Source organism: Chelonia mydas, chromosome 8 (genome assembly GCF_015237465.2).
Source record: "Chelonia mydas isolate rCheMyd1 chromosome 8, rCheMyd1.pri.v2, whole genome shotgun sequence".
NCBI classification, from domain to species: domain Eukaryota; kingdom Metazoa; phylum Chordata; order Testudines; family Cheloniidae; genus Chelonia; species Chelonia mydas.
This window is the reverse complement of record NC_057854.1, coordinates 241,469-267,155: the sequence shown is the minus strand read 5'-3', so window position 1 is coordinate 267,155 and position 25,687 is coordinate 241,469. Positions and strand designations below refer to the sequence as shown.

The 25,687-nt window shown below is 43.5% G+C and overlaps 1 protein-coding gene and 1 long non-coding RNA gene across 7 annotated transcripts in view; one reads left to right on the top strand and one right to left on the bottom strand.

Annotated features, from left to right (window-relative positions):
• The window catches only part of KDM3B (lysine demethylase 3B), a 131,579-nt gene that overhangs the window by 41,293 nt on the left and 64,599 nt on the right, over nt 1-25,687 (top strand). For 3 of the 6 annotated variants that reach the window (XM_037906123.1, XM_037906124.1, XM_037906125.2), the window contains exons 3-8: nt 9,008-9,121; nt 9,831-9,936; nt 10,817-10,909; nt 17,567-17,691; nt 19,179-19,250; nt 20,236-20,814. In XM_037906123.1, the coding sequence (XP_037762051.1) occupies nt 9,008-9,121; nt 9,831-9,936; nt 10,817-10,909; nt 17,567-17,691; nt 19,179-19,250; nt 20,236-20,814 (1,089 nt within the window). The remainder of the gene's footprint in view (nt 1-9,007; nt 9,122-9,830; nt 9,937-10,816; nt 10,910-17,566; nt 17,692-19,178; nt 19,251-20,235; nt 20,815-25,687) is intronic. The other 3 variants (XM_043521426.1, XM_007064975.4, XM_037906126.2) reach the window with 1 other exon arrangement.
• LOC122461524 lies at nt 1,023-24,318 on the bottom strand. The gene is made up of 3 exons (XR_006283465.1): nt 24,162-24,318; nt 15,928-15,932; nt 1,023-1,036 (listed from the first exon to the last, which is right to left on the bottom strand). It is a non-coding gene; the product is annotated as an uncharacterized LOC122461524 (long non-coding RNA).

Here is a 25,687-nt window from a genome sequence, read left to right as displayed (position 1 = left end):
CCCACTGATAAGGAGACGAAACATTTAGACTGCTTTAGGAGAGAGAACTTCACTGTGGGGAACTTACAGTTCCATGTAGCAAGCTATTAAGCTTGAATGCTGAAGTATGATTTTATTAGTTACAGTAAGTTCTTGGAATTCACAAACAAACTCCCTCAAGAGAGACTTCATTTCCAACCAATTATCAATGAAGGTAAATTGCTAGCTAGATCAACCTCCAGGCCTCAATGGACACATCAAATTCAGCCTCCCGCTTGATGGCAACTTCCATAGTCATGAGATGGGCCTTGTGGCTCCAGTCCTCTGGATTTCCCAAATAAGTCCATCCACAGTGGAGGATCTGCCTTCTGAAGGAAATAACCTATTCAGTTAGAAAACAGGTGAATCTTTCTATTCTCTCAAAGACTTACGAGCAACCATTCACTTGCAGATATCTCTACATACTCCAGCACTGCAGAGGAAATACCCCAAGACTCTGTATTACAGACAACAACCAGCTCCTCAACCATTCTACCATCAAAGGGCCATTAAGCTGCTTAGGAAACACCAGAGAACTCAGCCTCTTAAACACAATGTCCTCCCTTTATTCTCTTTCCAGCCTCCCACTAAGGAATCTTTTTGATGGGACTTTCAGGAGCTGCAAGTTAGTCCACCTGTTTTGTTTACCCATTCATTCATTTCTCTATCCCTCTTATGAGAGGATGCTCAGTCTTGTAAAGTCCCTGTCACGCTTGGGAGCCATAAAACCAGTACATCTTCAGCACAGGGAAAAATAATTTTACTTAAGATATTTCCTTATTCCCAAGAAGAAATGAGGCTGGAAGCCCATCCAAGATCTCAAACAGCTGACTGTCTTCATCTGCCACTGATGTTCAGAATGATCATGCTGGTCTTTATAATTCCCTCACTAAACAAGGGTGACTGGGTCACAGTTCTCAGTTTAAAGGATGCTTATTTCCACAAAGACATCCATGCTGCACACAGCTTCCCGAAATTTGCCATAGGCCCTAGACCACTACCAATACAGAGTGCTTCTCTTTGGCCTCTCGGTGGCACTGAGGGAATTCACAAAGATGATGTTAGTAGTGGCAGCTCATGTACATCACTAGGGTTTGTCAGTGTTCCACACCTCGATGACTGGCTGCTGATGGGGAAGTTCTATAAAGAAGTACAGATAACATCTCTATCCCTACTTAGACCTCTTAACTCCTTAGGCCTCCAAGTAAATGTAGAAAACTACATTTGAGCTTTCACAAGGACTATAGATTTTATTGGAACTGCCCTATATTTAACCAGAGTCATAGCATACCTATCACAGGATTCCAAGCAATGAAGGACCTCTTCACTCAGCTTTGGCAGAACATGCAGACAATGGTTCAAGCTTGTTTTACCTTCCTAGGTACACGAGTCTTCCGATGTCTTCAGGCATGATTACAGACAGTCTACATGCCAAACAAGCACAGCCTGGACAAACTGATCTTGTGCCCCCACAGAGTTCTGACCCTGCTATCCTGGTGTGCATGGGGGCTCCCTTTGCCCCTCCCTCACCCACAAAGGAGATTAATTACAGACCCCTCTCTGCAAGGATGGGAAACCTGCCTCAAGTAACATGTAAGACACAGGGTATCTGGACCCACCAAGAATCTCCATTGCACATATACATTCTGGAGTTGTGTGCTGTTCACAAAGCCTGCAAACAATACTGATGGTTTATTTGAATCCTGCATGTTCAAGTCATATTGGATAACTTGACAGCGGTTTGTATCAACAAACCAGGAGGACCACACCTCTTGTCTTAGAAACTGTCAATTTGTGGAACTGGTTCATTAGCTGCCAGATCACCATCTCCGCAGTGCACCTCCCAGTGGTGCACAAAACATTGGTAGACAGCCTCAAAAGGCTTTTCTTCAAAGACTAAGAGTGGGAACTACATAACTGGGTGATATGAAACATCTTGCATGACAGGAACCCCACTGCTGAGATCTCTTGGTGTCTCAGGAGAACAAGAAATTCCCCATCTGCTACTCCAGAGGGAATGCATTTATCATTCAGTGGTCAGAACTGCTAATGTACAAATTTCCTACCATCCCTCTTTTACTTTGAATCCTGAAGAAGATCAAACAAGATGGAGCATTGGTGATCCTGATTGCTTCAGTGGCCTAGCTCTGGTTCCTGAGCATTCTTTGGATGTTCTTGTCTGTGCAGCCATATTCAGCTCTTCCCAGACCTACTGGCTAAAGACAAGGACACACATCCAACATCCCAACCCAGCATCCTTTCATAAGAACAGCCATACTTCAGAACAAAGGTCCATCTAGCCCAGTATCTTGTCTTCCCACACTGGCCAATGCTGCATGCTTCAGAGGGAATGAGCAGAACAGGTAATCATCAAGTGATCCATCCCGTCGCCCATTCCCAGCTTCTGGCAAACAGAAGCTAGGGACACCATCCCTGCCCATCCTGGCTAATAGCCATTGATGGACCTATCCTCCATGAACTTATCTAGCAGTGTGATATTTGGATAGGTGTTGGGCATAGAAAAGTCACGTTTTTTCTTCGACTTATTGCACATGTGGATCCCACTTATGATGTCCATGTGCCCCAGCACAGGACTTTGGAACAATTTCATTAGCAGCATCCACTGGAGATTACGCATGCGCCCTGCATGCCCTTGCCCCCACTTTCCCCTAGCTGAGGGCATAAAAGGCTCAGTAATCCCAGCTGCTATTCATTTCCTTCTGACTGCCTTAGGCTGTGGCTCAGAACAACATAATGTACTTCTGTAGTAAATCTTGTTACTTCATATTTAATCTGGTAGTTAAATTATTTATACCTAGGGTACTAGTTAGCCCCAGACTTTAAAAAAATGGTAGAGCCCATATCTCCAGCTTTCTAGCTGTGTCCTTCCAGAGGCTTCAGTTTTCACAACTTATCTGTCAGTGCCCTGTCACTAGAAATGTTGTACCTAATTCAGGAACAATTAAAAAGACTCAGAGCAGTCAAGGACCCCTGACGTCTGAGTGACTGATTCAAAGTGAGTTTCTTGGCACCGCGCTCACTGAGGGAAGTGCAGAGGAGCTCTTCAAAAGAGCGATTACTGCTGGTGCTGAGAGTGAAAAGGAGTTCTTCAAGGAGCTGTTACCTCTGGAGAGGGGAAAAAGTGGGACCAGGACCTGCAATGCTGCATTGCAGTACAGTGCTGGTATAAAAACCTGCCTCCTCCTCCTTCAGCTAAAAGATCTCATGTGCTGGGGGGAAGAGCACAGCATTCTGCCTTTCTTCTTTTCAGCAACATTGTCCTCCTTAGCATCAGAGGTCTCAAGACAGGCTTCTACAGTGCTTCCCTTGTTAGCACCAGCAGCTTTGGTCAATGCCTGCTCTGAACCAGCAGTTTCAGTTGCAGAGGAAGCTTCAAAGCAGAGAGAGGTACCTACAGCATCCTTATTGCAGGGACCTTTTTACAACTAAATTTTTATCACCAAAAGTTTCTTTTCTATCTTCACCAGACCTTGGTATTGCTTCAGAGCCTGAGTCACCACTCCTGGAGGTTTCCCTGATCTCAATACTGGACAGATCCCCACCTCAAAAAGAAGCAAGGATGACGCTAATGAAAATTTGTTTGAGCCAGCACATCAATACATTTAGGGATTTGAGTCCCACTAAAATCCTTCACTCTCCTGCCCTGGCTTCTACATTAGAGGTCAAGACTCTTGACTCCTCTGTAGACTCTGACAGGAGTCCTTCACCAAAAAGGAAACTGCATGGATGGAAAGAAAATAAGTCTAGGGAGGCATATGGAAAAGAGCCTCGTAGCAAACCTGAGGATGCTTATTCTCACTGTGCTCCTTGGTTCCTTCCAGACTGACCAAATGATCTTTCCCATATGGTCCACTGCCATAGCCATATTGGCCCTCCTGGCCTCAATGACTGCAATTTCATGGACAAGTTCTCCCGCGGTATACAGGATCTATTCATGAGTCACCTGCTGCAGACTCTTTTTTAAATTCTGATCACTCTCCTCATCAACTTCAAGATGCAGAGGAAAACAAATTTCAAGTGATGAAACCATTTCGCAGGCTACACCATCTTCAGCTGATTTTAAAAACTTTTCAGGAATTATTGAAGCAAATGGCAAAAATACTAGAAGTTCCTTTGGAGAGTGTTTAGGAAAAAAGCAAATAAACTTTTTCTTGATATTCCATAGCCAGCATCCTAAAGCAGGGTTGCGTGCCCTATTAATGAAGCAATATTGGATCCAGAAAAATATCTCTGGGCTATTCCTGCTTCCATTGCAGCTACTACAAAACACTCTGATCATGGCCATCAGGTGCTATCTAACGGATTTGAGTATTTTTATACTCATGTGGCTCCACTTTCACTGGTTGTTGCTGCATCCAATGAGCTGTCAAGACAGTCTGGGAAATCAGCCTCCTAAGCAGAGAGAACCCAAGAGACTGGATCTTTTTGGAAAGTACTTTTACTCTTCAGGCCAGGATACCAAATTATCAAGCCATGTTATCTAAATGATTGTCTGTCATGGAATAGATGGTCAAAGTTTAATGACAAGTTTTACCTCTCAGAATGGTAGAGATGAGTTAAAGCTACTTGTGGAAAAACAGCTTTTTGTTATAACCTCTCTTCAGGCTGCATTAGATGCTGCCAATTTGAGTGTCTTCAATGGCTACAGATACCATGATGTGATCTTCATGGTTATCTGTGTCAGGTTTACCAAAAGAAGTGCAAGCGACTATTTGATTTTCCATTCAATGGTCAGAATCGATTCAGTGCCAGGACAAATGAATCTCTGCATTCATTAAAAGACTGGAGATCCACACTCAGGTCATTAGGTTTATACACTCCTTTCTTTCAAAAAGACACACTTCTGTCCTCAATCTTTATTCTTCAGTTATACGAACACTCAATATTTTTTCATATTCCCAACACCAGAGACCTACTGAACCATCTAGAATGAGATCTGTATAGCAGAAATAGTAGTCAGTTCCACTACGCTCAGACACACAGACATCAAATTTGATGCAACAGTCAAGGATCTTGGACTAATCCACAAGTTATCTTTTTCTTCATGCTTTGGTTCCTGTTTCCTGGAGGCTTGGATGGCAGTCACCACAGATTGATGGGTCCTTCAAGTAATCAAGGATGGTTATACCATTCACTTTCAATACGTGTCTCCTTTCCACCCCTCTTCCTGGTCCCTTTTCAGGGACCATTTTTATGAGTGCCATTCATCAGGAAGTAGACTGATCAAGCTCAGAGCAATAGAGTTAGCATGTCAGGAGTATATTGGAAAAGGTTTCTGTTTTCCCTGTTTCCTCATACTGAAAAAGAGAGGTGGCTTGTGTCTGATTCTAGACCTCGGGAACCTCAACAAATTAATTTGACATGCCAAGTTCCACATGGTAACTCCTGCTTCAGTTGGATACCATGGACTGGTTCATTACCCTTTATTTAGGGGATGCTTATTTTCATGTGTCAGTACTCCTCTCCCCCCAACCCCACCACTGCTCTCCCCTGGAAAGCATCCACATTTTGTGGCTGTAGGGAGTCATTATCAATTCTCAGTCCTATATTCTGGAATTTCATCAGCACCAAGGGTGTTTGCAAAGTGCCTATCAGTAATTGCAGCCCATCTACATAGACAAGGATTTCATATGTACCCTTTGCTAGACTACTGGCTTGTGCAGGGGAAGTCAAACACAGATCATAGTGTCTGCCAAGAAACTGATGCATTTACTTTTTTATCCCTGGGTTTGAGGATTAACTTTAACTTTAAAATGTTGAATCCGATTCTGTCATAATCCAGAGTTTTTTTTCCACTGCATGCATCCGATGAAGTGAGCTGTAGCTCACGAAAGCTTACGCTCAAATAAATTTGTTAGTCTCTAATGTGCCACAAGTACTCCAGTTCTTTTTGCGGATACAGACTAACACGGCTGCTACTCTGAAAAGAGTTCATCAGTGCTCCTGGACTTCCTAGCAGGGAGTTTATCCTTCCTATTAGACAGATTTCAGATAATAAAATACCTGATTCTACACTTCAATATTTACCCTCAAGCAACAGTAAGGATGTGCCTTAAACTGCTAGGACATATAGCTTCCTGTACGTTTGTAACCACATTCGCCCAGTCACATCTCGGACTGTTTCAAGCTTGGATCAAGTCTGTTTACGGACCAACAATCCAGTATACATAAGTGAAAGTGCTGATTCCAGTTCAAATTCTATCCTCGATGAAATGATGGAGGACAGAAGAAAGTATATATGCGGGAATTCCCTTTGCCCCTCTGATTGTTCCAAAACTTTGATAACAGCTGATTCCAAGATGGGCTGGGGAGCATATGTAGAGGGGACCCAGAGGCCATGTGTCTGACCATCATCTAAAAGCCACGATTCACATAAATGTACTTAAAATTAAGGGCAGTGAGATTAGCTTGCAAAGCATTTCTACCTGTCACACACAGTTCTTCAATCCAAGTTCTCATGAACAATTGCATGGCCTCCTAGGACTTAGGGAGGTGCAAGATCAGGCCCCCCCCACCATGCCCCCCTCCTTTTTGCCAAGGAACAATAACATTTTGGGAATGGTGCGTTCAGTGTCACATCAGTGTGACAGTTCTTCTCTTTCTGGAGAGAGAAATGGTCTAACAGCCTCACTAAGCAGCAAAATGTACTCTTCCCATGAAATGAGAATTTAAAAAGTCAACCCTAAACTGAATTTTCCAAGAGTGGTGGCTTCCCCCAGATTTATTTGGGTCAGTTCTAAACAGAAAATGTCTGATATTCTGCTCTTGAGCAGAAGAGAGTTGGCAATCTCTAATAGATGCATTCATGATTTTTTTGGTCACACCATTATGTATGTTTTCCTTCCATTTCCTCTGATTCCAAGAGTGCTCCAGAAAATAAGGCATGAAAAAGCTCAAGTTATGTTGGTGGCTCCTGCTCAGCTTCACCAGTTTTGGTTCTCAGATAATCAGTTTATCACACTCCCAGTTTAGGGAGATGTTATCACAGAGTCACAGTCTGATTCTCGCCAGTCTTCATGACCTGGGTGATATTTGAATGCTCTCAATAGATAACTGTTCTTCAAAGGTGCAGAGCAGTGCTCTTTAGAGTAGAAAATTTATTCACTAGGAGTAAGTACACCACCCATAAAGAGAGAAGTTTCCATTTGGCAAAGACTAAAGGTTATGCTCCATGTCAGTGTTCTATTCCAACAATATTAGATTACTTCTTATCTTTAAAGCACGCTTCAACCAAAGTCCATTTGGCAATGATATCTGCATTCCATTCTCCTGTAGAGGGATGTACAATTTTCTCATATCAGTCAGTGAATAGATTTGTTAAAGGGTTTAGCCACATTTTTCCTCCTGTGGAAAAGCTCACTTGAACATGGGACTTTAAATTTAGTGATTTCTTTGCTGATGCATTCCCTCTTCCCACACCACTTTTGAACCTCTGGCAAATTGTCCAATTAATATATCTTCCGTGAAGGTAGCATTCCTGGTGGTAATTACATCAGCTTGTAGAAAAAGCGAATTACAAGCCCTAATGATAAATCCTCCATACAGTTTTTCACATGGATTGAGTAACTATGAGATCACATCCACCTTTTATTCCTAAAGTACTATCAGATTTTCATATCAGTTTATTCATTTACTAGTTTTTTCCCCCCCAACAACATGTTCTTCACCTGCTGAATTTAAATCACATATCTCAGGTGTGAGAAGGTGGCTGTTACGAACTAGATCAGGGGGTCTCAAACTGTGGGTCGGGACCCCAAAGTGGGTCAGGGACCCTCTTTTAATGGGGTCGCCAGGGCTGGTGTTAGACTTGCTGGGGCGCAGGGCCAAAGACCAAGGGCTTCAGCCCTGAGTGGTGGGGCTCAGGCTTCGGCTTCAGCCCTAAGTGGTGGGATTCAGTTTAAGGCCCCCACCACCTGGGGCTGAAGCCCTTGGGCTTTGGCTTTGGCCCCCCAACCTGCGGCAGCGGGGCTGGGGTGGGCTCAGGCTTCAGTCCCCCCCTTCTGGGGTCATGTAGTAATTTTTGTTGTCAGAAGGGGGTCGCGGTACAATTAAGTTTTGAGAACTGCTGAACTAATCTTTTTGTAAAACTTCAATAGTTTTCATTGCATATAGTAATAAATCAAAAGGAATGACTGTTTCATCACAGACTTTCAAAATGAGTATTGCATTAGAACTGCTTATGATATTTAATAAGAGTCCTCCGTCAAACATCTGACTTCACTCCACCAGAGCACAAGCTGTGTTGATAGCATGCTTAAACTGGGTTCAAATATCGGAAATATGGAGAGCAGCTACCTGGTCTTCAGCTCATAGATTTATGAAATATTAAAACTAGAAATGAGTAGTACAAAGAGCTTTTGATCTGGAAACTTGTTCTCTTGCGCTGCTGTCAGGTATCTTAATAGTACTCCTGACATGCACTTTAGTTTGTCAGAAAATGACAGTAACGGAAAATTCTTCCCTTCATTAGTCTGTCCATAATCGTATTTACTGCTACATGATGTGAAAATATAAAAGTGTCCCTTTCAAATAGTGATGTCTGTAATCTCCTGTGATACTTTGGCTGGGTTGCTGAGGCTCCTAGAAATATTGGGACTCAGCACTGATGCGTCCTAGTGTAATTCCACTTTCTTGTGAGGAGAGTTGACTATCAGATGATTTGGAGGAAATGAAATATGCCTTTCACTTTCATTAAATTGCTGGCAGTGGCTCCTCTTGTTTTAAAATTCAGGCTCTAGGAATTGCAAGCTACCTGACCTGGGCTATTTTCGTTGTTTGTCTTCAGTATTTATGCTGCACTTGTTTAAAAATGTCTTATTTACAATGTTAACGTCTTGGTAATAAAGTATTTTATGAATGATTGGGGCATCCCCTGTGAGGATATGAAACCTGCAGAAGGGTATTATTTGTGTCTGAGTGTCCCCCTAATCTGTTTCCATACCCTTCATTCAAGTTTTCTTCTTCACAGACCTTCACTCCTTTAGTAGATAAGCTGGGTTTAGGCTCTGTGGTTCCTGTGGAGTTTCTTCTGGACCGAGACCTGAGATTCCTGTCCGATGCCAGTGGATTATGTCTGTTTCAGGTACTTGAAGAGGCATTCTCAGACAGAGTACAGATTCCACTTCATACCATGCTTTCCAGGTTGATTCTTTTTCAAGATGTGGTGGGGATCCTCATGGATATTGGGTAGATAGAGAGGGTATGAAAAAGTGCTAGAATTGGCCCTGATCTCCAGCTCCATTCAGAAAGTCTTAAGGTCCCAGCTCTTCCCCCCCATCCTTCATTTTAGGAGCCTCTAGTTGCTGAGGCTCAGCCAAAGGGTCTGCATAGACCCTCCCTATCCAGAGTGAATCATTGCTATGGGAGTTCCAGAACTGCTTGTGCATAGTGGTCTTGATCAATTTCCTGACACATTGAGAAAGCTTGTTTACTTTTGTTTTGATGGAGGTCAGATATTCTTCTCCATCAGAGCCTCTAGAATAGAGAGAGGCCAGAGAGCTGTGGCCCCCAGTAGTATAACTACTGTATTGTCTACCCAAAAGAAAAGGAGTACTTGTGGCAACTGAAAGACTAACAAATTTATTTGAGCATAAGCTTTCGTGAGCTACAGCTCACTTCATCGGATGCATTGAGCTGTAGCTCACGAAAGCTTATGCTCAAATTGGTTAGTCTCTAAGGTGCCACAAGTACTCCTTTTCTTTTTGTGGATACAGACGAACACGGCTGCTACTCTGAAACCTGTATTGTCTACTGGCTTTCTTGCATTCAAAACTTTTTTGTGTCATTGGCAGATGGGAACAGAGAGCCAGAACCAAGTTCTGCAGGAGCAATCTGCACTGAGAGACTCGGTCAATGCATTAATTAGTGACCAGAAACTTCAGGAAATATTTAGCAGAGGTAAGACCAACTGGCTTGTAGCTTGAGGGCTTGGATTGTGCATGAGTTTGTGTTCCGGAGAGGAGTCCCAAAATAAACAGTAATACCCATTGTTTGAAGTTCCATTCTGCAGGTTAATATGTCCAAAATTCTTTGTGAGGAGAGTTTAATTATTGCTTTCTTGCAGTTAATTGGAAAGGTAGATTGCTGTTTAACTGGAATCGTCTGTAACGATTGTTCAATCACAATCACTATAGTTAAGGTTGCAAAACAGCTTCCATTATAATCCAACCTCATACATTCACAACTTCCCAAAATATCAACCCTTTAGGCTGAAATTTGAAATGCTTAGTCTGCTTGAAAGTGAATTCTTCTGAAAAATAAAACTTAATCCTTTAAGCCATCTTTGATATCTCTAAGGCCGAAAACCCCCCACTTTGCCGTCTCAGATTCTAATGATGTCCTTTTAAGCATGACTGCAGTAAATGACTGAAATTTTAAACTTGGCATCACCCATCCTTACTCAGTATGGCATTCTGACTTGCTCCAATGGCTAGACCACGCAAAGGTTTGTGTGTGCTACAGCTATTGGCTAACATACCCTGGGTATCTTAGCTCAGGCAGTAGAGGCTCACAGTTTTCAATACAGAGGCAGCAGAGTTTGAACCCTGCTACCATGATCACATTACATTGGTATGGACATAGTTCTTGGTGGGTACCAGTGCCTTTGGTTTAACAAACATATGGATCTTAGGAAGAAACTTCTCATCCAGGCAGGTTACTCTATTAACTGTCTAGTATGGAATTTCTTGCCCTTTCTTCTGAGGCATTTGCTTATGGTCACTATCGGTGTCAGCATACTGGACTAGATGGACCTCAGTGGTTTTATTTCTTCTGGCAGTTCCTGTGTTCCAAGATTTGGGAAAAAACTGCACACTGTGCTTTGGCAGTAGAAAATTCCTTATCTGTAGAAGAATTGTGCATACATGTCCAGGTAATTAGGCATATTAGTTGATTCCGTGAACTTAGTTTTTTGCTTGCAGTTTACACTTGGACAGGATACAAGTGAGGATTCTTCTTCCAGTAGTATCCTTATGGGTGTTCCACTTCAGGTGTGATTGTGCCCCAGGAACCTTTACATAAGAACAGCCATACTGGGTCAGATCAAAGGTCCATCTAGCCCAGTATCCTGTCTTCTGACAGTGGCCAATACCAGGTGCCCTTTGATCAGAGACTTTCGGTAGCTGTGCCTATTCAACCTGTGTATGTGCCCTACGCATCCTTGATCACCTGACCATGGCTATGTAGTCATAGAATTATAGAATATCAGGGTTGGAAGGGACCTCAGGAGGTCATCTAGTCCAACCCCCTGCTCAAAGCAGGACCAATCCCCAATTAAATCATCCCAGCCAGGGCTTTGTCAAGCCTGACCTTAACTTCTAAGGAAGGAGATTCTACCACCTCCCTCGGTAACGCATTCCAGTGTTTCACCACCCTCCTAGTGAAAAAGTTTTTTCTAATATCCAACCTAAACCTCCCCCACTGCAACTTGAGACCATTACTCCTTCTCCTGTCCTCTTCTACCACTGAGAATAGTCTAGAACCATTCTCTTTGGATCCACCTCTCAGGTAGTTGAAAGCAGCTATCAAATCCCCCCTCATTCTTCTCTTCTGCAGACTAAACAGTTCCAGTTCCCTCAGCCTCTCCTCATAAATCATGTGTTCCAGACCCCTAATCATTTTTGTTGCCCTTCGCTGGACTCTCTCCAATTTTTCCACATCCTTCTTGTAGTGTGGAGCCCAAAACTGGACACAGTACTCCAGATGAGGCCTCACCAATGTCGACTAGAGGGGAACGATCACGTCCCTCGATCTGCTGGCAATGCCCCTACATATACATCCCAAAATGCCGTTGGCCTTCTTGGCAACAAAGGCACACTGGTGACTCATATCCAGCTTCTCGTCCACAGTCACCCCTAGGTCCTTTTCCGCAGAACTGCTGCCTAGCCATTCGGTCCTTAGTCTGTAGCAGTGCATTGGGTTCTTCCGTCCTAAGTGCAGGACCCTGCACTTATCCTTGTTGAACCTCACCAGATTTCTTTTGGCCCAATCCTCCAATTTGTCTAGGTCCCTCTGTATCCTATCCCTGCCCTTCAGCGTATCTACCACTCCTCCTAGTTTAGTATCATCCACAAATTTGCTGAGAATGCAATCCACACCATCCTCCAGATCATTTATGAAGATATTGAACAAAACCGGCCCGAGGACCGACCCTTGGGGCACTCCACTTGATACCGGCTGCCATCTAGACATGGTGCCATTGATCACTACCCGTTGAGCCCGACAATCTAGCCAACTTTCTACCCACCTTATAGTGCATTCATCCAGCCCATCCTTCTTTAACTTGCTGACAAGAATACTGTGGGAGACTGTGTCAAAAGCTTTGCTAAAGTCAAACAGTACATCCACTGCTTTCCCTTCATCCACAGAACCAGTAATCTCATCATAGAAGGCGATTAGATTAGTCAGACATGACCTTCCCTCGGTGAATCCATGCTGACTGTTCCTGATCACTTTCCTCTCATGTAAGTGCTTCAGGATTGATTCCTTGAGGACCTGCTCCATGATTTTTCCAGGGACTGAGGTGAGGCTGACTGGCCTGTAGTTCCCAGGATCCTCCTTCTTCCCTTTTTTAAAGATGGGCACTACACATTAGCCTTTTTCCATTCGTCCGGGACTTCCCCTTATCGCCATGAGTTTTCAAAGATAATGGCCAATGGCTCTGCAATCACAGCCGCCAACTCCTTTAGCACTCTCAGATGCAACGCATCCGGCCCCATGGACTTGTGCACGTCCAGCTTTTCTAAATAGTCCCGAAACACTTCTTTCTCCACAGAGGGCTCGCCACCTACTCCCCATGCTGTGTTGCCCAGCGCAGCAGTCTGGGACCTGACCTTGTTCGTGAAGACAGAGGCAAAAAAAGCATTGAGTACATTAGCTTTTTCCACATCCTCTGTCACTAGGTTGCCTCCCTCATTCAGTAAGGGGCCCACACTTTCCTTGACTTTCTTCTTGTTGCCAACATACCTGAAGAAACCCTTCTTGTTACTCTTAACATCTCTTGCTAGGTGCAGCTCCAGGTGCGATTTGGCCCTCCTGATTTCATTCCTACATGCCTGAGCAACATTTTTATACTCTTCCCTGGTCATTTGTCCAATCTTCCACTTCTTGTAAGCTTCTTTTTTATGTTTAAGATCCGAAAGGATGTCACTGTTAAGCCAAGCTGGTCACCTGCCATATTTACTATTCTTTCGACACATTGGGATGGTTTGTCCCTGTAACCTCAATAGGGATTCTTTGAAATACAGCTAGCTCTCTTGGACTCCTTTCCCCCTCATGTTATTCCCCCAGGGGATCCTACCCATCAGTTCCCTGAGGGAGTTGAAGTCTGCTTTCCTGCAGTCCAGGGTCCGTATTCTGCTGCTTACCTTTCTTCCCTGTGTCAGGATCCTGAACTCGACCAACTCATGGTCACTGCCTCCCAGATTCCCATCCACTTGTGCTTCCCCTACTAATTCTTCCCGGTTTGTGAGCAGCAGGTCAAGAAAACCTCTCCCTGTAATTGGCTCCTCCAGCACTTGCACCAGGAAATTGTCCCCCACATTTTCCAAAAACTTCCTGGATCGTCTGTGCACCGCTGTAGTGCTCTCCCAGCAGATATCAGGATGATTAAAGTCGCCCATGAGAACCAGGGCGTGTGATCTAGTAGCTTCTGCGACTTGCCAGAAGAAAGCCTTGTCCACCTCATCCCCCTGGTCCGGTGGTCTATAGCAGACTCCCACCACTACATCACCCTTGTTGTTCACACTTCTAAACTTTAATCCAGAGACACTCAGGTTTTTCTGCAGTTTCATAGTTGAGCTCTGAGCAGTCATACTGCTCCCTTACATACAGTGCAACTCCCCCCACCTTTTCCGCCCTGCCTGTCCTTCCTGAACAGTTTATATCCATCCATGACAGTACTCCAGTCATGTGAGTTATCCCACCAAGTCTCTGTTATTCCAACCACATCATAATTCCTTGCCTTCACCAGGACCTCCAGTTCTCCCTGCTTGTTTCCAAAGCTTTGTGCATTTGTATATAGGCACTTGAGATAACCTGCTGATCGCCCCTCATTCTCAGTATGAGGTAGGAGCCCTCCCCTCACAGACGTTCCTGCCTGTGCTTCCTCCCGGTATCCTGTTTGCCCACTTACCTCAGGGCTTTGGTCTCCTTCCCCCAGTGAACCTAGTTTAAAGCCCTCATCACTAGGTTAGCCAGCCTGCTCGCAAAGATGCTCTTCCCTCTCTTCGTTAGGTGGAGCCCATCTCTGCCTAGCACTCCTCCTTCTTGGAACACCATCCCATGGTCAAAGAATCCAAAGCCTTCTCTCCGACACCACCTGCGTAGCCATTCATTGACTTCCACGATTTGACGGTCTCTACCCAGGCCTTTTCCTTCCATGGGGAAGATGGACGAGAAGACCACTTGCGCCTCAAACTCCTTTATCCTTCTTCCCAGAGCCACGTAGTCCGCAGTGATCCGCTCAAGGTCATTCTTGGCAGTATCATTGGTGCCCACGCGGAGAAGCAGGGAGGGGTAGCGATCCGAGGGCTTGATGAGTCTCGGCAGTCTCTCCGTCACATCGCGAATCTTAGCCCCTGACAAGCAGCAGACTTCTCTGTTTTCCCGGTCAGGGCGGCAGATAGATGACTCAGTCCCCCTGAGGAGAGAGTCCCCGACCACCACCACCCGCTTCCTTCTCTTGGGAGCGGTGGTCGTGGAACCCCCAACCTCAGGACAGCGCATCTCATGCCTTCCAACCAGTGGAGTCTCCTTCTGCTTTCTCCCCCCAGAAGTATCATCTGGTCCACTCTCCGCAGTGGTACCTGTGGAGAGAACATGAAAACGGTTACTTACCTGTGTCTGCGTTGCTGGTACCCGGACATTCCCCCTTCTTCTTCTGGAGGTCACATGTTGCCAAGCTTCTTCACTGGCCTCTTGGCTCCGCTGTGCAACCTGCTCTAAATCTTTAGAGCTTTTTTGCCCGTAGAAACATATCCTTACTTTTGTCCAGGAAATCCTTAGATTCTCCTATGCAACGCAGGGTCGATATCTGTTGCTCCAGATCTTCAATCATGTGCAGGCAAACTGCCCTCTGTTCCTTCTCAGTCACCTTGGCCTGAGATGGTGCTTCATCAAAAGTCTGCTTTGAGCTTGCTCATTTGTGTTTTTTCCTCACTCTTATTTTTGTTGGTTGGTTAATCAGAGGATCATTTTCTCTCTTCTCTCCCCCACCCCAGTCCTCTCCAGGGTCAGTTTGTCCGGTTCTGTGGGATATAAAGTCTGCGTCCCTTGCTAGGTGGCCATGCTGTGAGCAACAGGCAGTCCTAGTGTGTCTGTTGCCTTTGGGAAACACACATCCCCACAGCAGTGCAACTTCTGCCTAACACTTAAATCTAGGGCCAGGAAGAACCAGGAAATCAAACTGAGACTCCCATGATGAATTCCCTTTGCCTGCTTAAGACACAGGCCGAGGGACCTTATGCCCTCCCCTGCACCATCCCCCAGTCTCAGGCAAGCCGCATGCTCCTCTTGCCTCAGCACAATACTCTTGTAGGTCGTCCAAGGACTCGTGAGTTTTTGTTTCACATCCTTCTCTCAATTCCCTGGTCGTCAAGGCAGTAAACGAACGTGGAAATCAGTACCATGCTAAAGCAATGCCATACGACGGAACAGAAATGCCTCGACCTTCTAAGTCCTACTTGTTTGCGACTCTGCAGTTCAGAATTGCCAACTATCAGGATCTTATGGTGAAGTAGAACCACATTAGCTACTGCAAGTTTACTTCCTTTTATTGAGCACCTTTCACCATTATAGAGGGAGCAATTTCAGGCAGTCATAGTGGAGGATCAGCTTCTGGCCAGAGCATCCTTGCAAGCCTCTCTGGATGCCACTGATACTGCTGCACACTCCATCTCTACAGCAGGTGTCATGCAGAGGGCTTCTTGGCTCTAGATTTCAGGATTTCCCAAGAAGGTACAAAATATGGTCGATCTTAATTTTGTTCAGATGCCTTATGAAACCTTCCTTTAAACCAATGGCAATTTGTTCTCTACTTAAGTTATCTATGGAGATTGCCTTCTTGGTAGCCATTACATCTGCTCCAAGAGTGGGAGAGATAGGAACCCAAATGGCTCACTCTCTCTTCACAGTATTTTTCAAAGATAAGGTTTTGCTATGCCTACACCCCTAATTCTTACAGAAGGTTTAATCTGAATTCCATATTAACCAGGTCATTCATTTCTCAGTTTTTTTCCCTAAATCACATCTGACCAAGGAGGACGCTATACTACGCTTGATGTCAAAAAGGGCACTAGTCTTTTACCTGGACAGGGCTAAATCCTTTTGAAAAATCTCCCAGACTCTGTCAATTGCTGACAACTCTAAGGAATCTACAATTTCAATCAAAGACTCTTTAGGTGGATATCTGGATGCATCATTCCTTGTTATCAATCTAATGATATTCAACCGTCTGTTCGGATATTCAACAAAGGGATCTTTCTACCTTAGTGACATTTTCCCAGGAAGTTTCCATCAATGAGTTCTGCAGGGCTGCCACGTAGACTTCTGTACACGCTTTTTCAAAGTAATCCACAATTCAACTTCAGATGCTGCTTTTGGTCTGCAGTACGATCTACAGCATTGAACTACTCCAAAGCCCCCGACTCCCACTGAGGCTGCTGCTTTTTAGTCACCTGAAGTGGAGCACCCCCAGGAACGCTACTTAAAGGAGAAATTACTCATCCTGTAAACAACTGGAGTTCTTTGAGGCGCGCGCGTGTGTGTGTGTGTCCATGTAGGTGCTCCACTGTGTGTCCTCCTTCCCCTCTACTTCAGCTTTGTGGAGAAGGAACTGAGGGCAGTTCACCTGCACAGCACTGTATAGGCTTGGTGCGAGGCACGAGGATGTGTAAGGCACGAGTACGAGCCAAATGAGCTCTGCTACCCAAAGTCTCCGATCCAAGGTACATAGGGTCCATGGCACCTGAAATGGATCACCCACAGGGGGACAAACTTCGAAGAACTCCAGTTGCTGAACAGGGTGAGGAACCTCGCCTTATAAACTCAAGGTGGGATTTCGTAAGGAGTTCACAGTAAAGTCACATGGTTACTCATGATATGTGTGTGTCTGGATTTTTTTCCAATTATTTATTCACTTGTAGGTGACAGAGGAAAAAATGAGTATTTAGGAGGGAGTCAGACTTGCGTTGTTTCAGGTTCTAGGTTGAGTCTGTAAGACTGAGTTTTTCAGATCTTCTCAAAACATAATTTTACTTGTAAATTGTTCAAATTTGACCTAATATTGATACAAACATGAGCTTCACAATGCTCTTTTTTAATCACATTTTTTCAACAGAACTGTGCTTAAATAATGTATTTGCTGTGAGCAAAAACTGTAATAAAACTTGGTAATCTGTTTCCTTGCACCAGGAGATGAGTGCTTTCAACCCTAACTCGGCACACATTACTGTCTGTATTACGCACCCTTAATGGTATAGTGCAAATAATTTGTCTGCAGGTATCCTCAGTTGATCTGGCTCTTTTTCAGGTCCCTACAGTGTCCAAGGCCAAAGGGTTAAGGTGTACCAGCCAGAGGATGAAAGTAGCTGGCTCTGTGGTGTTGTGACCTGTCAAGACCCCATCACTCGTCTTATGGAAGTGTCCGTGACTGAGGTGAAGGCCTGAAGCACCTCATTTGGGCTTCTAAAACATGAGTTCCCTGCATCGCTTGGTGAACATACCATTCTCCACAAAATTTGAATTTTGCTGTCTGTTGGCTAGTGTCTCCTAAAGATGTGTAATCACATGGTACTTCATGGACAGGTCACTTTTCTTACCCCACAGGACTTATTACAAAATCTACAATGCACAATTCAGTTATGGGAGAATGTAGAGAGATGCTTGGCAAGGACAAAAATATTGCAGGAAAATTTGTGTTGTAGGAAATGGTTGTAAAGGAGGAGAGGATATTGGTAGACAAGCAGAAGGTTACTTTTCCACGATTGTCATATTATGGCCACCAAATGCCATCTTTCTTGGCTTCTTCATCGTACGGCACCTTGGTATACACATTTCCTGAAACAGGTGAAGCATGAAGGAAGATGGCTAGGTTCTAGGGGCCAAAATCTCAGTCTGAACCCATCTTTTTGATATGTAGTCTTGGCTGAATAGGAATCCAGGCAGCAGTTCTTTGCTTCCACAGACTTCCAGTCAGGAGACCCAAGTGGTGGGTAGCATGGTGAATCATAACTTCTACAGGACTGACTGTTGTGTATTCTTTGTTGTGAGGAGTGGTGGGTTTTTTTGTTTTTTTAAATCTCCATGATGAGATCATTTGTATTCAGATTGAACTTTTTGGATTGTTTGGAGGCAGAGCTAGTCCTGGACAGGAGCAGAATTTTCTTTGCTTGAATTTTAGCCAGTATGACTTGCAGGAGGCGTTTCAGGCCACTCCTTCTGAATCCAATTCATGTATCTCCTGACTGATGAACTGTACTGGAGAGACAGGGAGTCTGTTTTTAGAAAAGATTCTTAATTGTTTCCATGTGGGAGAGCAAGGTGACATTTTTAAATAAGGAAGTGATCATTTGGCTCAAGAAACAATCACCTGACATTGATTTAGTTGGGGATTGGTCCTGCTTTGAGCAGGGGGTTGGACTAGATGACCTCCTGTGGTCCCTTCCAATCCTGATATTCTATGATATTGCTAATTATCGACTGGTCTCTAATCTTTCTTTTTGTGGGGAAAGCTAATAGAGAATGGGTGGCATCAACTGACATGTTTCCTTGCCAGTTTAGAAGGAAAGACAGAAAAGACAAAATTGAAAGGAATGAATTCAAAGTGGAAGAAGGGGACTTAGTGGCAGAACCGTCTCCAGACGTGCTCAACAGGACTGATAAATGAATGGAGACAGAAAAAGTAGAACAGAGTAGGAACCAAGTTTGAGGGTTAGAGAAGTTGAGAAAGGGTAGTGAAACAGTTCAAAGGGTATAGTGAAAGCAGAGATGTTGGCAAGTGAGGACAGGGAGAGAAGGAGGTGAGTGAGGGAAGAGAGGGGCTGCATGCTGTCTTATGTGCATTGTTCTCTCTTACCTGGTAATTTGACTGAATGTTTGTTCTTTCTTCCTTGTATTTTTGCTGCCCACCTCATAAAAATCAGACTGGTGAGATAAAGTCAGTGGATCCCCGACTGGTTCACGTAGTGATGGACAACTCTGCTCCACCAAATGAGGTACTGTATTGTGTCATGTCTTTCCTTGTGTAGTCAGGAGCTTTAGAAAGTATCCTGCAATCACTTGGGGGGAAACAACTTGAAGAGGAGTTCTGCTCACTGAGAGCATTTGAGACATCCACTGGAGCTGAGAAGAGGGTTTCCTATATGTATGTTGTGGATAATAAAATAGTCAGATTATCAACGTGGCTTCCTTTAAAAGTCCATTTTCTTTCAACACAGGCTTGCTGTGAGTTTGAGTTTGGAATTACTCTTACTGGAGAGAAAAGTGGACTATTGGTATCTAAGGGTTGTCTTGCTTCATTCTAAGGGGTTGCACTGTGAAGGAGGCTGTCCTGGTGATCACTGCCTCTGGTTTCAGGAAATGCCTCTTCTCTTTCCGTGCTTAGAAAGGGGTCCTGGCTTGTCCTTGTATGGCAGACTGTCTATAGCTTTGTGCTACAGCAATCTATCTCCACTCCTAGCTACAATCCTTTTCTGAAATTTGGGGCTATTATTTCTGTGGATTGAAGGACAGGCTGCCTCCTGAAGGTTGCTGGCAGAGTTGCCAGCTGTGCTGGACTGGAAGTTTTGCATTAAAAGAAAATGATAGTGATAAATTTCAGTGATATAAAACGTTTCAAAATTCAGTTTTACTTCAAAATAATTACCCAGTAACCAGAATTTCCCATTGTGCCGATGTACCACCATATGGCAACGTAGCGCTGTTAATAAGTGAATGAGGCTGGTTTGCTTTGGAGGACCCTGTTCTAATGCAAAAAAGAGGCACGTGTGCGTACATGCAGTTTTATATATTAAAAAACTTGCATTGCAGTATCTGTCTAAAATAACTATTTCTGAGTTTAATGTAGTGTAACAAATCCATTATTCTAACAAATGAAATGTTTCCCTTTAAGAGATGGGAAGAGAGTGGACCTTCTGGTTCTGGCCTGACAGGCTGGATGACCCTTTGCCTATAGTGATTACATAATTTTATTTATTCTAGGGAGGGGGCCTAAAGGCAGCTAAATCTTCGAAAGGGAAAAAGAAGAGAGAGAGTATGGAAGGAAAGGATGGACGAAGGAGGAAAAATGCTTCAGACCCTGGGTGTGATCCTGCAACAAAAAAGCTAAAAGAGAGGGGTGAAGTGGATAGTAATGGGAGTGATGGAGGTGAGGCAAGCAGGCCTCCTTGGAAAGCAGGCACCGGGAGTGAAACAGGGCTGGATGCAAGGGCCAAGCAGCTGCCTCCTTTTGTTCCTCAGATTAATCGCAATATTCGCTTTGCCACTTACACCAAAGAGAATGGCCGAACTCTGGTGGTCCAGGATGAGCCAGTGGGTGGCGACACGCCTGTACCCTTCACTCCTTTTTCTTCAGCTGCTAGTCAAGCACTGCTGGTTGGAGCTGGATGTAAAGAGGCAGGAAAATCACTGGAACAGGCTGGCCAAGGCATGGGGGCTTCTCCAGCAGCTGTTACTACAGCTCCTTTGACACCAACAACTGTGAGGATCTCGGACACTGGCATGTCAGCAGTTATTGGACAAGAGAAACAGAAAACAGGCTGGTCACAAGCTCAGGGAGAGGTGAGTTGCCTACAGCCTAGAAGATTCAAAGTACAACTAGGAAACTTTGGAAATATATTTTCTAAAGTCACTTATTCTAATAAGTTCCCACCCATGGATCTGTGTTTACAGGTAACTCTAAAATCTTTACAGTTTTGGGGCATCTCACTCTCCTCTCCCTCCAGCTCCTCCCCCTCTGACATGTGGTATGTTCAGTCCCTGTGGAGGTAAAGTTTCAGTCCCTCTCATTTCCACTTTTTGCCACTTACTGGTAGAGATGCTCCCATGGACAGTTTTTCTGCCCCACCACAAAGTCAGCTTAAAGCTGATAGAGCAAACTTTTTGCATTTTCTGACAGTGAAGCATGTCAGGTAGCAGCATGAACTTGGCTCGTTTCGGTCTTCTTTCTTTGTCCTTTGTAAATACAGTCAATGACAATATAAAATGTGCAGTGTGTCTGAGTGAATTGTGCTGATTGAACCTTTAACTTTTGTAATCTTAACTGCTGCTATTGGAACCTTTTTTAAATTGTGCAACCTTCAAGTTACCTTAATACAAACTACTATATTTAATGTAATTAAGTTTGATATTCTCACATGGAAGATAATAAATAGCAAGATATGCTCTTAAATAGTAAAAGCGGCAAAGAGTCCTGTGGCACCTTATAGACTAACAGACGTATTGGAGCGTAAGCTTTCGTGGGTGAATACCCACTTCGTTGGATGACATGCATCCGACGAAGTGCGTATGCATCCGACGAAGTGGGTATTCACCCACGAAAGCTTATGCTCCCAATACGTCTGTTAGTCAAAAGATGCCACAGGTCTCTGCTGCTTTTACAGATCCAGACTAACATGGCTACCCCTCTGATTCTTAAATAGTAAGTACTGTACTCTGACAAACTATTGTTAGGATCTGCCTGAAGGTCAAAAGTTAAGAAATTAAAAAAAGACCTAGAAATGCACTGGAGACTGCTTGAAGATGCTTTTAGTTACAGAAGGTCTGCATATTCAAGGAAGAAAAAAGTAAAAAGCGGGAGGGAAACTGGTTAAATAACAGGGCAGAAGATTTTTATGTATCCTTTTAAAAATGAAAATCCAACCCAAGAGAAACTAATAAAGTAGACATTGGCAGGTAAAATAAGAACATAAGAAGAGCCATACTGGGTCAGACCAAAGGTCCATCCAGCCCTGTATCCTGTCTTCTGACAGTGGCCAATGCCAGGTGCCCCAGAGGGAATGAACAGAACAAGTAATCATCAAGTGATCCATTCCTCGTCGCCCATTCCCAGCTTCTGGCAAACAGAGGCTAGGGACAACATCCCTGCCCATACTGGCTAATAACCATTGATGAACCTATCTTTCATGAATTTATCTATTCTTTTTTGAACCCTGTTATAGTCTTGGCCTTCACAGCACCCTCTGGCAAGGAATTCCACAGGTTGATTGTGCGTTGTGAAAAAATACTTCCTTTTGTTTATTTTAATCCTGCTGCCTGTTAATTTCATTTGGTGGCCCCTAGTTCTTGTGTTATGAGAAGGAATAAACCTTATTTACTTTCTCCACACCAGTCATGATTTTATAGACCTCTATCATATCTCCCCTTAGTTGTCTCTTTTCCAAGCTGAGAATGGTGACTGTGAATAAATTTAAAGACTACTATGTAAATACTTGGAGAAATGAAGACAGGCAAGTGCATTAGAAATAGGAAGCTCACTGAGTCACTAGGGCTATACAACCACCACAGTGTAAAAAGAGATCATCTAATGTGATTAGACTGCATAAAGGGTAAATGTTTAATTTGCAGCAGTCTCCATCACATAGGATAATGAAGGTAGGAGGGAGAGAAATATCTCCCTCAGAGGTTATCCTTCTGACTTTTTTGAAAAATAAAACTGCAATAAATCATCAGGGCTGTGGAATATTTATCAAAGAATTTAGAGGGAACTAAAGTCCAATGTAGTGGAGCTACTAACAGATCATGTTTATTATGGGAGAGTGGCCACCATTGTACTGGTCTCTAAAGGCACAAAGGGAGGTATTGATAATTATAGACCAATGAGATGTCACTCTGTCTCTCATTGGTCTATAATTATCAATATCTGAGGTGCTAAGTGATCCAAGCATCTATATAAGTGGGCTTGGAAGGTTTAGATTTTTATTGGTAAATGTCAGTAAATGTTAATTTACACACACACACACACACACTCTCTCTCTCTTTCTCTCTCTCTCTTCCCCCCCCCCCCCCCCCCCCCCATTGATAATTGAAAATTACAGATAGGCAAAGAAAGAAAAATATTACTCGAGAACTTATTAGAGTTTGAGTTAAGGATATTTACTTTGTGTATTTTAACATGATGTTGACAATTTGTGTTTTAATGGCTCTAAACCTTTTTAAATCTCAACATCTACTGTAATTAAATAATTGTCCCCCATATTGTCCAACATCCCCATAATTTTGCCCAACCGTAAAAATTTAAATATATTTTGAACTTTATTTTTATCTAAGTTATTAGCCATTAAAATTATGAAATAAAAATTGAATTCTACCAAGCCTAAATATACGCAGAAAATGCAAGGCACGAGCAAGCTCATATTCTGTAAGGGCAAGTCATTCCTCTGTAGCCTATTAACATTCTTTAGAAAAGACTAATAAAATAAGGGTGCAAAGGAATTGATAGTTTTTTTTCTTTTAAATTCTCAGAACAGGCTAATAGAAGAGCCCATTAAAGAAATATGATTACTTTGTGTTGAGTTCATATTGTAATGAATTAAATAGCTAGAGATAGTAAACGAGGAGGAATGATAAATGGTCACAAAGACAGAGAAATTACACTCAGACATGAAGAGATTTGAAATATGACATAAGAGAGATTCAGTTTGGGGAAATGAAACTAATACACCTAGGAAAAGATAATCTCAAGCATCCTACGCTTGGAGTGTGACTTCTGGGAGGCAGTAATGTAGAAAGCATGTGAAGGTTGATCATGACCAGCAAATTAAACATAGGTTTGTAGTGTGATGTGGCTACAAAAAAATCTTATGGGCTATTAGGCTGCATATGCAGAGGTTTTATGAAGCAGAGAGGCAACTGTTCCACTTTATTTGGCTCTGGGGTACCTGCACCTAGAACACTGCATGCAGTTCTGGGTACAGTGTTTATGGCAAGATTGTCAAATGGGGAGTTTAGAGAAGAAAACAAAAATGATCATCAGGATGTAGGACTGACTCATAAGAAAATCTTGAGATCTAAAAATGTATGGCTTGATTGAGTGATGGAACAAAGGAACTTGGATACCACAATGATGCATGCAGTAGAAGAACCTGATACTTATAGAAGCCTATAAATATATGAAGGGTATGAAAAACAAGTGGGGTACATAAAAATGGCCCTCCTGGGTCAGTCTAATGGCCCATCTAGCCCAGTATCCTGTCTTCCAACAGTGGCCAGTGCCAAATGCTTCAGAAGCAATGAACAGAACAGGTAGTTTATTAAGTGATCCCTCCCCTGTCCTCCAGTCCGAGCTTCTGGCAGTCAGAAGCTTAAGGACACCCAGAACATGGGGTTGCATCCCTGACCATCTTGGCCAGTGGTCATTTATGGACCTATCCTCCATGAATTTATGAATTTTTTTTTTTTTTAACCCAATTATACTTTTGGCCTTCACAACATCTCCTGGCAATGAGTTCCACAGGTTGACTGTGCATTGTGTGACATACTTCCTTATGACAGGTTTCAAAGTAGCAGCCATGTTAGTCTATATCCGCAAAAAAAAAGAGTACTTGTGGCACCTTATAGACTAACTAATTTATTTGAGCATAAGCTTTCCTGAGCTACAGCTCACTTCATCGGATGCATTCAGTGGAAAATACAGTGGGGAGATTTATATACATAGAGAACATGAAACAGTGGGTGTTACCATACACACTGTAACGAGAGTGATCAGGCAATGTGAGCTATTACCAGCAGGAGAGCCGGGGGGGGGGGGGGGGGGAACGTTTTGTAGTGAAAATCAAGGTTGGCCATTTCCAGCAGTTGACAAGAACATCTGAGGAACAGTGGGGGGGGGGAGGGGGGAATAAACAGGGGGAAATAGTTTTACTTGTGTAATGACCCATCCACTCCCAGTCTTTATTCAAGCCGAAGTTAATTGTATCTAGTTTGCAAATTAATTCCAATTCAGCAGTCTCTCGTTCGAGTCTGTGTTTGAAGTTTTTTTGTTGAAGAATTGCAACTTTTAGGTCTGTAATTGAGTGACCAAAGAGATTGAAGTGTTCTCTGACTGGTTTTTGAATGTTATAATTCTTGACGTCTGATTTGTGTCCATTTATTCTTTTATGTAGAGACTGTCTGTCTGGTGTGGCCAATGTACATGGCAGAGGGGCATTGCTGGCACATGATGGCGTATATCACATTGGTAGATGTGCAGGTGAATGAGCCTCTGATAGCGTGGCTGATGTGATTAGGCCCTATGATGGTGTCCCCTGAATAGATATGTGGACACAGTTGGCAACGGGCTTTGTTGCAAGGATAGGTTCCTGCGTTAGTGGTTCTGTTGTGTGGTGTGTGGTTGCTGGTGAGTATTTGCTTCAGGTTGGGGGGCTGTCTGTAAGCAAGGACTGTCTGTAAGATCTGTGAGAGTGATGGGTCGTCCTTCAGGATAGGTTGTAGATCCTTGATGATGCGTTGGAGAGGTTTTAGTTGGGGGCTGAAGGTGATGGCTAGTGGTGTTCTGTTAAACTTCCTTATGTTTATTTTAAACCTGCTGCCTGTTAATTTCATTATGTGACCCCTGACTCCTGTGGTATGTGAAAGGTAAAGAATGTGAAAGTGGGGATATAAGTAGGAGTAAGACAGTGAAAAAGAGAGAATCTAGGCTAATGGTCAGGAAAAG